At 38.4% G+C, this 12,863-nt stretch overlaps 1 protein-coding gene across 2 annotated transcripts in view; it reads left to right on the top strand.

The window, feature by feature from the left end:
- LOC124622082 (protein cramped) overlaps positions 1-12,863 on the top strand; it is a 178,002-nt gene that overhangs the window by 103,074 nt on the left and 62,065 nt on the right. For both annotated transcript variants that reach the window (XM_047147659.1, XM_047147658.1), the window contains exon 10: positions 3,812-3,928. In XM_047147659.1, coding sequence (XP_047003615.1) covers positions 3,812-3,928 — 117 coding nt within the window. The remainder of the gene's footprint in view (positions 1-3,811; positions 3,929-12,863) is intronic.

The raw sequence follows: 12,863 nt of genomic DNA, 5'->3' as shown, positions 1-12,863 counted from the left end.
TGAGGAATAACTCAGCTGTTCGGATGGGAGGCATTGCAGTTGCTCATTTATGAAATTAAGACCTTCTTCGTCTTCTTCTTCTTCTTCTTCTCCTCCTCCTCCTCCTCCTCCTCCTCCTCCTCCTTTTTCATTTTTTTCCATGCATTCAGCTAGTAGCGTCTGAATTCTGCGTGTGTTTTCCTTAATGCTAATTTCTTTGCTTAATGCTAATTTCTTTGCTCTCAATATTTTTCACCACAGTTAACTAGTTGTACAATTTGGCATATGTATTACAAAGAAGCTGTGATCCTAAAATCCAATTAAACCTAGTAGTGTGTATGTTAACATTACCATACACTATGTGAGTTTCAAAATTGTTAAAGGTCAATACATTTCTAACTGAAGGGTATTAATTAAATTCTAAAATCATAAAGTATAAACAATCATTGAGCTTTATAATTAGCTAGTCATTATGGTTGAATCTGCCTTGATTACAAGGGTCGTTTGAAAAGTTCTTGCAATCACCACGAGATGACAGCACTAGCGCAATGAGTTGTTCACACAATATTCATTGGACTGTTACCTGCAAACACGTGTCACAACAATGGTTTTGGGAGAGAGCTGCGGCAGTGTCATGGGTCTGTCGTTCCCGCATAGTGGTTTGCGAAGATGGAAAAAATTGAGATTCAAGCAGTGATTAAGTGCTTCGTAAAGAAAGGCATGAAAGCAAAGGACATTCATGCAGATTTCCAGAATACAGTTGGAGACTCTGCTCCTTCATATTCAGCTGTTGCCAAGTGGACAAATGAATTTAAATTTGGTCGGGAGAGCTTAGATAGTGATCCGCACAGTGGTCAGCCAAGGTGTGTCTCTACTCCAGAAATCATTGCAAAAGTGCACAAAATGGTCATGAAGGATCACTGATTGAAAGTGCGTGAAATAGCTTGTGCTTGCCAGATGTCTTCTGAAAGGGTAAATCACATTTTAACTGAAGAATTAGAAATGAAAAAATTATCTACAAGGTGGGTACCGCGACTCTTGACACTGGATCAAAAACACGTGCCATTGCCTTTCTTGGTGGACGAAGATTCACTTCAAACGAAGAATTGGTAGCTGGTGTTGACAATTACTTTGCAGACCTGAGGGAAACTCATTTTCGAGATGGGATCAAGGCACTGGAACATTGTTGGACCAAGTGCATTCATCTACAAGGAGACTACGTTGAAAAATTAAAAAAAAGTTTCAGTGATGTAAGTACTTTTTTTCTACTCCGTTCTGAGAACTTTCCAAACCACCCTCGTATTTTTAATGTCGTCCAAATTCCAGAAGTTGTCTTCTGAGAGTATATATATATAGGGAAACATTCCACGTGGGAAAAATATATCTAAAATCACAGATGATGTGACTTACCGAACGAAAGTGCTGGCAGGTCGATAGACGCACAAACAAACACAAACATACACATGAAATTCAAGTTTTCGCAACAAACTGTTGCCTCATCAGGAAAGAGGGAAGGAGAGGGAAAGACGAAAGGATGTGGGTTTTAAGGGAGAGGGTAAGGAGTCATTCCAATCCCGGGAGCGGAAAGACTTACCTTAGGGGGAAAAAAGGACAGGTATACACTCGCGCGCGCACGCACACATATCCATCTACAAGCAGACATTTGTAAAGGCCTTCTCCCTTAAAACCCACATCCTTTCGTCTTTCCCTCTCCTTCCCTCTTCCCTGATGAAGCAACCGTTTGTTGCGAAAGTTTGAATTTCGTGTGTACGTTTGTGTTTGTTTGTGTGTCTATCGACCTGCCAGCACTTTCGTTCGGTGAGTCACATCATCTTTGTTTTTAGATATATCTCAATTTTGAGTTTTTCGTAAACTGTATGTAAACTTCTGGGTCAGTGCCCTCGGGCACATCAGGGGAGAACAAATACGTCAGTAAATTTGCAAATAGAAATCCAACTTTTGAAGAGGAACTGCCATCACAAACCTAAAAAAGAATAAGCCCATCTTCAATACCAAAATCCATGCCTTTTGTACTGTATAAAAATATTTTGTAAGCTATTAATAATTACTTACCATCACGTCGAGCTACTCTGATTTCCCAAATAATTTGATCCTCAGGAAAATGTTTGATGCAAACACCTGTTCTTTGTAACTATCGGGTTTTTCCTCAGAATTTTTTTTCATCCAATCTTCCTCTTTCCTTCATCAGATGGGGGAAAAGAACACTGGTACATGTTCCCCTTTATAACAACTGCACTTGCAGCCAGGGACACAACAGATTCTAGACATTGTACAAATAGAAAAAACCAGAAACTTCATATAAATACATGCTCGCCTGCACACTCCACGAACTCGCTGAAACAGCTGATTGTCTTCTTCCCACCAGTTCTTTGCTAGGGCCTGTATTTAGTATGAAGGCAGTGTCCCAACTATAGCATTATCATAAGGTTACTGTCTTGCTTCTGGTGGAATGAAGCTGAGCTCTTGGCTGGAAGTTATATGTGCACACTGTTCTTACCTCCATGTTGGTCATTTTCATAGTAACAAGAATCAAAGATCTGTTTATTTTGAAACTTTCTTCTTTCTTATTAAAACTGTCATTTGTTTATGAATTCCCATGGGGTCCCTGAGCAAACAGGTTGTAGTTTCTCTCCACAGTGAGAACCTGCATAGGGGCAAATTTAAGAATTTTACACATTGACATATTTTGTGATCTTTCTAAGGCTTCTAAATGTTTGTTACGTGAAACACTCCTTGAAAGTATGCCATTATTGGAAGATTTTCAGCACTATGGAATCCTTCAGGAGTTCTGTCCTTGGCCCACTGGTGTTCCCCTACAAATCATGCAAATTCAATGTTTTTTTATAAGGCTAACATTCTGTAACAAAATTTCTGCAAGTCTAGAGGCTTTATGCCGAGAAATTGCTTTCATTGTTAATTAATGCAAACAAAACAAAATACATACAGTTTTATTGTTGTTGTAGAATTTCTTGGTAATCTGAGAGGAAGTTGGCTACTTTAGATACTTTCACCTTGCTTTATGTTATGGAGTTGAGCTAATTTAACCATATCAAAGAAAATTCTGTTAATTGTTTTGTAAATAAATATTCATCAAATTGTATGCATAATGCCCCTCACGTAACTTCTGTTGTATCCTTTATGAGTTTTTAAAAAGTTCATATACTTAACATTTACACCTTAAGAAGTGCCATTCTTGACAACCTTGCAAACAATGAAAATATGCCATTATTGCAACACAAGAAGTAAGGCTGACCTGTATAGTCACCTAAAGAATACAACTCTGGTATGAAATAGTGTAGATACAGTTGTATTATAACAGACCATCAGAGTTAAATCTTTATATAATGAAAGTGCATTTTAAAGTAAAATAAAACTTTTTATATTCGGTGGAATTTTTTCATTTAGAGAAGATTTTTAAGAGAGACTCATTTTATTTCTTGCATTTCTCATTTACTGCAGTCTTTGTTTTCGAATTGTTATGTTGCAGACAGTAATCCATATATTGATAATTTTCTTTGCAATTATGTCTTAACGTTTTCCTCATCCTAATATCAAATTGCCACAAGTAGGTCAAAGAAATTTGCATATAAAGAAATAAGTGAGCAAATAAAATGTTAGAGGTCTGCACTATTGTGTAAATTATCCATTTCTGAAAGAAGGTAGTACGCAAACCTGTCTGCCTTTGTCATTACAATTATGCCTTTTGAAATAAAATGGTTAGAAATAAAGACTGACTTTTTAGTTCATTTATTAATTGTGCCGTTAATTTTTATCCTGACAATATTTTATCTTGCTGGCATTATACTTACAGGTAGCATGCCCCTGTGGACATATATGTGGTCTCCCAAACAAACTGCCAACAGTAACTAAGACAAGGTTGCCACAGAAGACGAGACCTGTTGTAACTACTCCCGTTGACAGTGCAGAGGTAAAGAGACTAAAGTTCATTGAAGAGATTTGGTTATGTGTCGTAGTTGAATCATTTTTTAAATTTCTTTCAGGACTTAAAAAGCTTAAAATTGTGGCTAGAGGTTCCCCATATTGAATTTGGCTTCTGAGATACAAAGCCATGAATTTCACAGTTCACAAATTCAGACAAAATTTGTCATCACTATAGAAATATTTTTTATCAGGCTGAGGAGGAGGAGTAGGAGAAGAAGAAGAAGAAGAAGAAGAAGAAGATGATGTCCATGGAGGCATCAGAATAGTCTTCAGTCTGGTAGGTCTTGGTACTGTGTCAACTAACGGGGGACCTCAGCTGTATCTTACTTGTGAAGGCAATTGGAATTAGTTTACAGGCTCATGCTACTGCCCACAAACTATTGATCGTAATACAAAAGGGATGTTATCATGTAAAGTGGTACAAATATGTCGTTGAGCAATGATGGAAGGTTTCCTGGAATGACCTTGCTGTTCGGTCCCCTCTCCCAAATCAACGGACCAACCATGATTTGTTTCAACATTGATGAAAATATTATTCTTCAGTCCAACATGTGCTGCTATGTTAAGTAAGGAGACAGAATAACTGACCTTACTTTACATCAGGAGACAAAATTAAAGTACAGCTGGTAGGTGCATTGAAATTATCCACATCCCTGCTGTGCTTAACACTCGAGCAGGCACACTGTTGTAAAAAGTACAACAGCGGCAGTTTTTATGCCTAATCGATGCCTTAACCTTGAGCTATTGCGCCATTGCTGCCATGTATTCCATTGTTGATGTTTTCTCGACAATGTTAAAGTGCCTTCAGTTCATTTGGTTAGCTTTCTCAGTTTGTTTTCTGAGTTGTAAGCAACAACATGTTGAATGTTAGAAAAAGTACAACGCGTGCCTGCGCCTGCTGGTATGACAGTTGCAAGCTTTGTTCCAGCAGTCAGTGTCCAGAGGAAAGTTTACTAAAAAGTTAACTATATTTCCTCACTTTTTTATTTTTGTTATTTTTTAATGCACATTGAACGTTACTTTGGTTACACCGACATCTGAATGATTTTATTCATTTCATTTCATTTCATTTCTTTGATGTTTTGTTGCAATTCAAAGGGTGTATCAGATGAAGAAATTTGCAAACTGCTTGAAGAAGAAGATGATGATAAAGTCTATCTAAACTTTTCAGACTTGGGGGAAAGTAAAGTAGATTTGAGTGATGAAAACACTGAATAGGATGATGGCAATGAATCTGAACTGAAGGTGAGGATGGTGGTGATCCTGAAGAGACTGCAGATGTATGAGGGTTCTTTATTGAAAAAGAGTTTCACATTCGTGTAAAACTGAGTGTGGTAAAACATCAAAAACCAACAGAAAAAACATTGTGCAGATTCCACCAGATCTGAAAAGAAAGGTGATGGGTATAACTGATGAAGTTAGTGCTTTTTCGAAAGTAATTGACCTTGACTTTATTGATGAAATTGTAAACTATACAAATATCTATATAAATAAACAGGGGAAGACAATCAATTCTCGCGCAAAAGGGGTAATAAACTGACAAAATAATGGCTGTGTTCGGGTTTTTTTAGAAAAAGAAGAAGAAGAAAATGCCATCATGTTGATATGCTGGAACTCTGGGCAGCAGACAGAACTGGAATGCCGCTGCTTAGGACTGCAACGAGTTAAAATAGGTTTCTATTTTTTCTAAGCTGTATGCGATTTGTTGATATGGAAATGAGGAATGACAGGAGAAAAACTGATAAGTTGGTTGCAATTCATACAGTATTGGATCCTTTTGCTGTTAACTGTCAATGTTCTTACAGCCTGATGAAGTCACCAAGATAGATGAAATACTTCACTCCTACGGAGACCGCTGTAAATAAATTCAGTACATACCCAGCAAAACAATATGGGCCAAAAAGTTTTTCTCTGTGTGATGCCCAAACATTTTATTGCAGTAATCTGAGGTTTATTGCATCATGTAACCAAGACAATGTCGGGTATCTAATGCTCCTGAGGACACCATGAAAAGATATGTGGTGAGTATAGAAAATTCTAACTGGAACATTACAACTCACAATTGGTACACAAGCTACCTCCTTTCTGAATATTTGCTGCAGAAGGCTATCACTTGCATTGGTACAATGACGAACAGCAGACACGAAATTTTTCCAGAATTTCTCCCAAACAAAACAAGGTACATTGGAAGTGCAATGTTTGGATTTCAGTAGGATAAGACCTTGGTTTCATATGTTCCTTTAAAAACTATGCTATCACAGTTTTATATGCCGTACATGACATAGCGACAGTTGATGAAGAAACACACAAACTTGAAATCATAATTGAGTTCAACATGACAGAAGGTGGAGTTGACATTGTAGCTAAAATGTGTGCCTGATACTCCATTTCAAGAAGTACAAGGAGATGGCCATTGGCTACTTTTTCATTTTTCTGAACATTGCTGGAATTAATTCGCAAACAAATTGTCTGTGAAGAATGTTATGAAAGTGAACATATGTCAAAAAAACAGGCTACATTGTTATTTAAAGAACTAAAAGAGTAAAACTTTTTCTTATAAATGTGGAGGATAGTGAATATGAACTGTTTTCTTGAAAAAATACATTAGTTTGTTTAAGGCAAGTTTATTTTACTGACAAATGACTGTGTTGTAAATTTTACAACGTGCGACTACTCGTGTGACAACAGTAGGCGCGCCTACCGGAGGTTTAACCTCTGATAACAGTTCCCCTTTCTCTCCCCACCTTACCAACTTAAATTTCAATCATCATTATTTTTTTAATTGACAGTATTTCCTTGTTTACTCACCTTTTATCCCCTTTTTTCTCCCCCTCCCCCCCCCCCCCCCCCTCTCCATTCTCTTTATTCCGTTACTTTTTCTCTCCCCCTCCCCTCCTCCATTCTCTTTATTCCATTACTTTTTCTGTCCCCCTTCCACCATCCTCCTCCTTTTCTGCTTCCTCTGAATCCATTTTTATTTTCACTCAGTCATATCAACATGGGACTGAAGCTGGCATGTTGTTTGCCAATAAACCTACTGTCTCGCAGACACCTGCTAATTCAAATTTACCTTTCCTTGTCGTCAAAGTAGGTGGGTCCCTCACAGCTTTGGGTCTGAGTGACCTACCCCTCCTCCTAAACCTTCCAGAAGTTAGTAACAGTTCCTTCCACTTCTAAAGGTATGTGGAATTTCGCTTTTAATGGCAGCTCATTCTGTATAGCAGAGTTGATCAGTGTCTGTTGCAGGGAACCACTGTGGTGATGGGACGAGATGACTGCAATGCTTCTAGCAGCTGTCTGGGGCGATGATGCTGTGGTAGATAGTATCTACTCAGGTCCACTGTAGTGAAGCAGCCAGCAGCAAGTGCTGTCGGCAGTGTGGGAGGTGTAAATCAGTCGGCATAGCCCATGTCGAACCCAGGATTTATGGAGACGGTAGCACAAGGTGCTTATGTGCATTGAATGGCCCCCTCGGATTGGACCTAATTCGATGTCAAGGAGAGCATCAGACCAGTTGACACCATGACCAGGCCCATGACTGCATTTAGTAGCCCATGCGGAGACTTTTGGCTGACACTGAGAGTACATCAGTGCAGAGGCTGCAGTTGAATTTAGGACTGAAGTTGAAGTGCATGATGGAACTGGCTGTAGCCTTGTCAGAAGCCCATTCTGATTTCAGGACAAGTCCGATGTCAGGAGACAAGCTCCCAGTGCGAGTCATATTCGGCTGGGCTGTAGGTCAGATACACTCGTCCAGACTGTGATGTGACACAAAGTCCTGCTTGTTGTCACATATGCCTGAATATCGCTGCCCCAGGCAGTGATGTGATCAATGTGGCCCATTGTAGGGCAACTTGAGGAGTGCGGGTTGCCCAGGTAGCAGTATTACAGTGACTCACTTGCCTTTCATGGCTCGTCTGAGCCTGTGCCTCAACAGTTCATAAGGTGTGCTAGTGCACAACACTACTTGTTACTGGATAAATGAATATGAATGTACCATTTCAGCTCTTCAGATCTAATATGCTTTGAATGAGAGATTGAAATTTATTCTGAAAACTTGTTAGTCAGTCAGTCAGTCAGTCAGTCAGTCAGTCAAAGTCATCATATTATGGTAGAGGTTATGAAATGCTAAGGAGAGAGAATTGCTGTACAGTACTTACCTTCAGGAGGCAAAATGCTAGGTACTGTCAATACACACAAGTAAAAGTAAAAGTAAAGATCCTGTGTCGCTTTTAATTTTGTGTGTGTTTATCAGCAGTACTAAGCATTTTGCCACCTGAAGGTAACTGTTGACTAGCAGTTCTGTCCCAGTAAGAAATAATTAAGATTAGCCCTCATAAATATGATATTGTAAACAAGTCAGTGCACCTGTGCACAAATTGGCCTTTATGTGCAAATTGCACAAGCTGATTTTCAAAATACATCCCCAACTACATTCTTCATATTAGGCCTCCTGTGGCAATTGTCTGTCTCTTCGGTTCAATAAATTGCTCAGTGCGAAGAAAATTTTCTCATGTAATTAGATTATCTGTACTGTAAATGATTATTAAGTGATATTGGAAACAATGTCTTTCCTGAGGAGGAAAATAAATTAATTTTTGGTAAAAGTAGCCTTTTGAAATAACCATTCATGTCGGGAAATATTTTTTTGGTCTTGTAACAAAATCTTTTTTCTGGACGTATGAGTTAACCATCATAACATCTACATATACAGCTACATCTTTAAGGGTTTCTTCCTTTTCCATTCACGTATGAAGCGCAGGAAGAATGATTGATTGAATGCCTCTGTGCATGCAGTAATTGTTGTTGTTGTTGTTGCCTTCAGCCCTGAGACTGGTTTGATGCAGCTCTCCATGCTACTCTATCCTGTGCAAGCTTCTTCATCTCCCAGTACATACTGCAGTCTACATCCTTCTGAATCTGTTTAGTGTATTCATCTCTTGGTCTCCCTCTATGATTTTTTTTACCCTCCACACTGCCCTCCAATACTAAATTGGTGATCCCTTGATGCCTCAGAATATGCCCTACCAACCGATCCCTTCTTCTGGTCAAGTTGTGCCACAAATTTCTCTTCTCCCCAATTCTATTCAATACCTCCTCATTAGTTATATGATCTACCCATCTAATCTTCAGCATTCTTCTGTAGCACCACATTTTGAAAGCTTCTATTCTCTTCTTGTCCAAACTATTTATCGTCCATGTTTCACTTCCATATACGGCTACACTCCATACAAATACTTTCAGAGACGACTTCCTAAAACTTATATCTATAATCGATGTTAATAAATTTTTCTTCTTCAGAAACGCTTTCCTTGCCATTGCCAGTCTACATTTTATATCCTCTCTACTTCTACCATCATCAGTTATTTTGCGCCCCAAATAGCAAACCTCATTTACTGCTTTAAGCCTCTCATTTCCTAATCTAATTCCCGCAGCATAACGCGATTTAATTAGACTACATTCCATTATCCTTGTTTTGCTTCTGTTGATGTTAATCTTATATTCTCCTTTCAAGACACTGTCCATTCCGTTCAGCTGCTCTTCCAGGTCCTTTGCTGTCTCTGACAGAACTACAATGTCATCGGTGAACCTCGAAGTTTTTATTTCTTCTCCATGGATTTTAATACCTACTTCGAATTTTTCTTTTGTTTCCTTTACTGCTTGCTCAATATACAGATGGAATAACATCGGGGATAGGCTACATCCCTGTCTCACTCCCTTCCCAACCACTACTTCCCTTTCATGTCCCTCGACTCTTATAACCGCCATCTGGTTTCTGTAGAAGTTGTAAATAGCCTTTCGCTCCCTGTCTTTTACCCTTGCCACCTTCAGAATTTGAAAGAGAGTATTCCAGTTAACATTGTCAAAAGCTTTCTCTGAGTCTACAAATGCTAGAAACGTAGGTTTGCTTTTCCTTAATCTATTTTCTAAGATAATTCGTAGGGTCAGTATTGCCTCACGTGTTCCAAACTGATCTTCCCCGAGGTTGGCTTCTACCAGTTTTTCCATTTGTCTGTAAAGAATTCGTGTTAGTATTTTGCAGCTGGGCTTATTAAACTGAGAGTTCAGTAATTTTCACATCTGTCAACACCTGCTTTCTTTGGGATTGGAATTATTATATTCTTCTTGGTGTCTGAGGGTATTTCGCCTGTCTCATACATCTAGCTCACTAGATGGGAGAGCCAAGCCTAACAAAACTCTACCAAGGTTGTCATTAGTTCTAATAGTATGTTGTCTACTCCAGGGGCCTTGTTTCGAATTAGGTCTTTCAGTTCTCTGTCAAACTCCTCACGCAGTATCATATCTCCTATTTCATCTTCATTCTCTTCCATTTATATAATATTGTCCTCAAGAACATCACCCTTGTATAGACCCTCTATATACTCCTTGCACCTTTCTGCTTTCCCTTCTTTGCTTATTACTGGATTTCCATCTGAGCTCTTGATATTCATGCAAGTCATTCTCTTTTCTCCAAAGATCTCTTTAATTTTCCTGTAGGCAGTATCTCTCTTACCCCTAGTGATATGCGCTTCTACGTACTTACATTTGTCCTCTAGCCATCCCTGCTTAGCCATTTTGCACTTCCTGTCGATCTCATTTTTTAGACGTTTATATTCCTTTTTGCCTGTTTCATTTACTGCATTTTTGGATTTTCTCCTTTCATCAATTAAATTCAATATCTCTTCAGTTACCCAAGGATTTCTATTAGCCCTCGTCTTTTTACCTACTTGATCCTCTGCTACCTTCACTATTTCGTCTCTCAAAGCTACCCATTCTTCTTCTACCGTGTTTCTTTCCCCCACTCTTGTCAGTCGTTCCCTAATGCTCTCCCTGAAGCTCTCTACAACCTCTGGTTCTTTCAGTTTATCCAGGTCCCATCTCGTCAATTTACCACCTTTTTGCAGTTTCTTCAGTTTTAATCTACAGTTCCTAATTATCCTAATCTTATCCGCATGACCCCTATGTGAATGATACGCAGGGGGTTCTTGTATATTCTTAGAGTCATAATTTAAAGCTGGTCCTTAAAACATTGTAAATATATATTCTCGGGATAGTTTACGTCTATCTTCAAGAGTTTTCCAGTTTAGTTTTTTCAGTATGTCTGTGACACACTCCCATGGATCAAACAAACCTGTGACTATTTGTACTGTTCTTCTTTGTATACGTTCAACATCCTCTGATAGTCCTATTTGGTACAGGTTCATCAAACTTGAGCAGTATTCTAGGAAGGGTAACACCAGTGATTTGTAAGCAATCTCCTTTGTAGGCTGATTGCATTTCCTCAGTATCCTATCAGTAAACCAAAGCCTGCAACCTGCTTTACCCAGGTAGCCTTTACCTTTAATTTCAGTTCCTGTCTCATTCGCTGGGGACTGGAAATCAGCTTTGGTGCCACTAAGAGCTTTACATATGACCAAAATTTCTTAGTATTCTGTGTAAGATGATTCGACAATATTCTGCTACAGCACTCATTGAAGGGCTCACATTTCCAGACTCATTGATATTATAGTCATAGGACACTATGTTTTGTTTTTTTTTTTTTTTTTTCATTTTGTGAAGTGTCCAGTTTTATATTTTTGAACATTTAAAGTAATTGCCAGTCTTTGTGCACCACTTTGAAATCATATCAAGATTTGACTGAATATTTATGCAGCTATTTTCAGGCAGCACTTCATTATAAGTAACTGCATCATTTGCAAAGAGCCTGACGTTACTATTAATATTGTCTGCAATGTCATTAATATACAATGTGAACAACAAGGGTCTCAGCATGCTTCCCTGAGCTACAACAGAAGTTACTTCTACTTCTGACAATGATTCTCCGTCCAAAATAACATGCTGCATCCTCAATCCTGTCACAAGTTTCACTTGATACCCCATATGATCATACTTTAGAAAATAAGCATAGGAGTGATACTGAGTCAAATACAGTTTGGAAATCAAGAAATACAGAATTTACATGGTTGCCGTGATCCTTCTTGTAGACGTGTGTGATCTGTGCTTTTTTCCAAGAACATGGTTGTTTGTTCAAGGGATCTAAGATAGATTATAGTTAGAAAAGGGGGGGGGGGGCGGCAACTCAGCTACAAATTCAGTATAGAATCTGATAAGGATCCCTACGGGCCCTGGAGCTTTCTTCAGTTTTAACGATTTCAGCTGTTACTCAGCACAACTGACACTAATATGTATTTCATTCATATTTTCAGTGGTACAAGGATTAAATTGGGGCAATCCTTCTGGGTTTTCCTTTTAAAGAAACATTTGAGAACTGAATTAAGCATTTCAGCTTTTGCTTTTTTACCTTTAATTTCAGTTCCTGTCTCATTCGCTGGGGACTGGACATCAGCTTTGGTGCCACTAAGAGCTTTACATATGACCAAAATTTCTTAGTATTCTGTGTAAGATGATTCGACAATATTCTGCTACAGCACTCATTGAAGGGGTCACATGTTGTTCTCTTGAGAGCCAAATGTGTTTAATTCAGCATCTACCTATCTATAGCCCTAAGCTTTTTTTACATATATTATGCAGGGAAAAAGAAGAAATGCGTTTATGATATTACAAGAAAATTATGCAACCCTGCTTGTGTTGTGTGATACAGAGGGAAGTGTTATGTACTGCCTATAACCTGCTTCCTTGTATCCTATTCTAAAGGATGTTTCAAAAAGATTCATCCAATTTCGCAAGAATTTATTTCTAACATGAATGGAGATGGACTCAAGGTAATAAATTAAAAGTTATTCATAGGACTAAACAGTTTATATTTTCAAAAGAACTGTTTAATTTCCAAAATTGTATTTTTTACATCCGTGCACATACAACCTCGGGGTACTTTTTACAGTTGCATTTAGAATATTCAGTGTTCACTCTGCTGCACAAATGACACATATCCTAACCGTAGTAAAGCATGTCCAGAGTTA

Source organism: Schistocerca americana, chromosome 7 (genome assembly GCF_021461395.2).
Source record: "Schistocerca americana isolate TAMUIC-IGC-003095 chromosome 7, iqSchAmer2.1, whole genome shotgun sequence".
Lineage (NCBI taxonomy): Eukaryota > Metazoa > Arthropoda > Insecta > Orthoptera > Acrididae > Schistocerca > Schistocerca americana.
The sequence above is the reverse complement of the archived record's forward strand: the minus strand, read 5'-3'. Positions and strand labels throughout refer to the sequence as shown.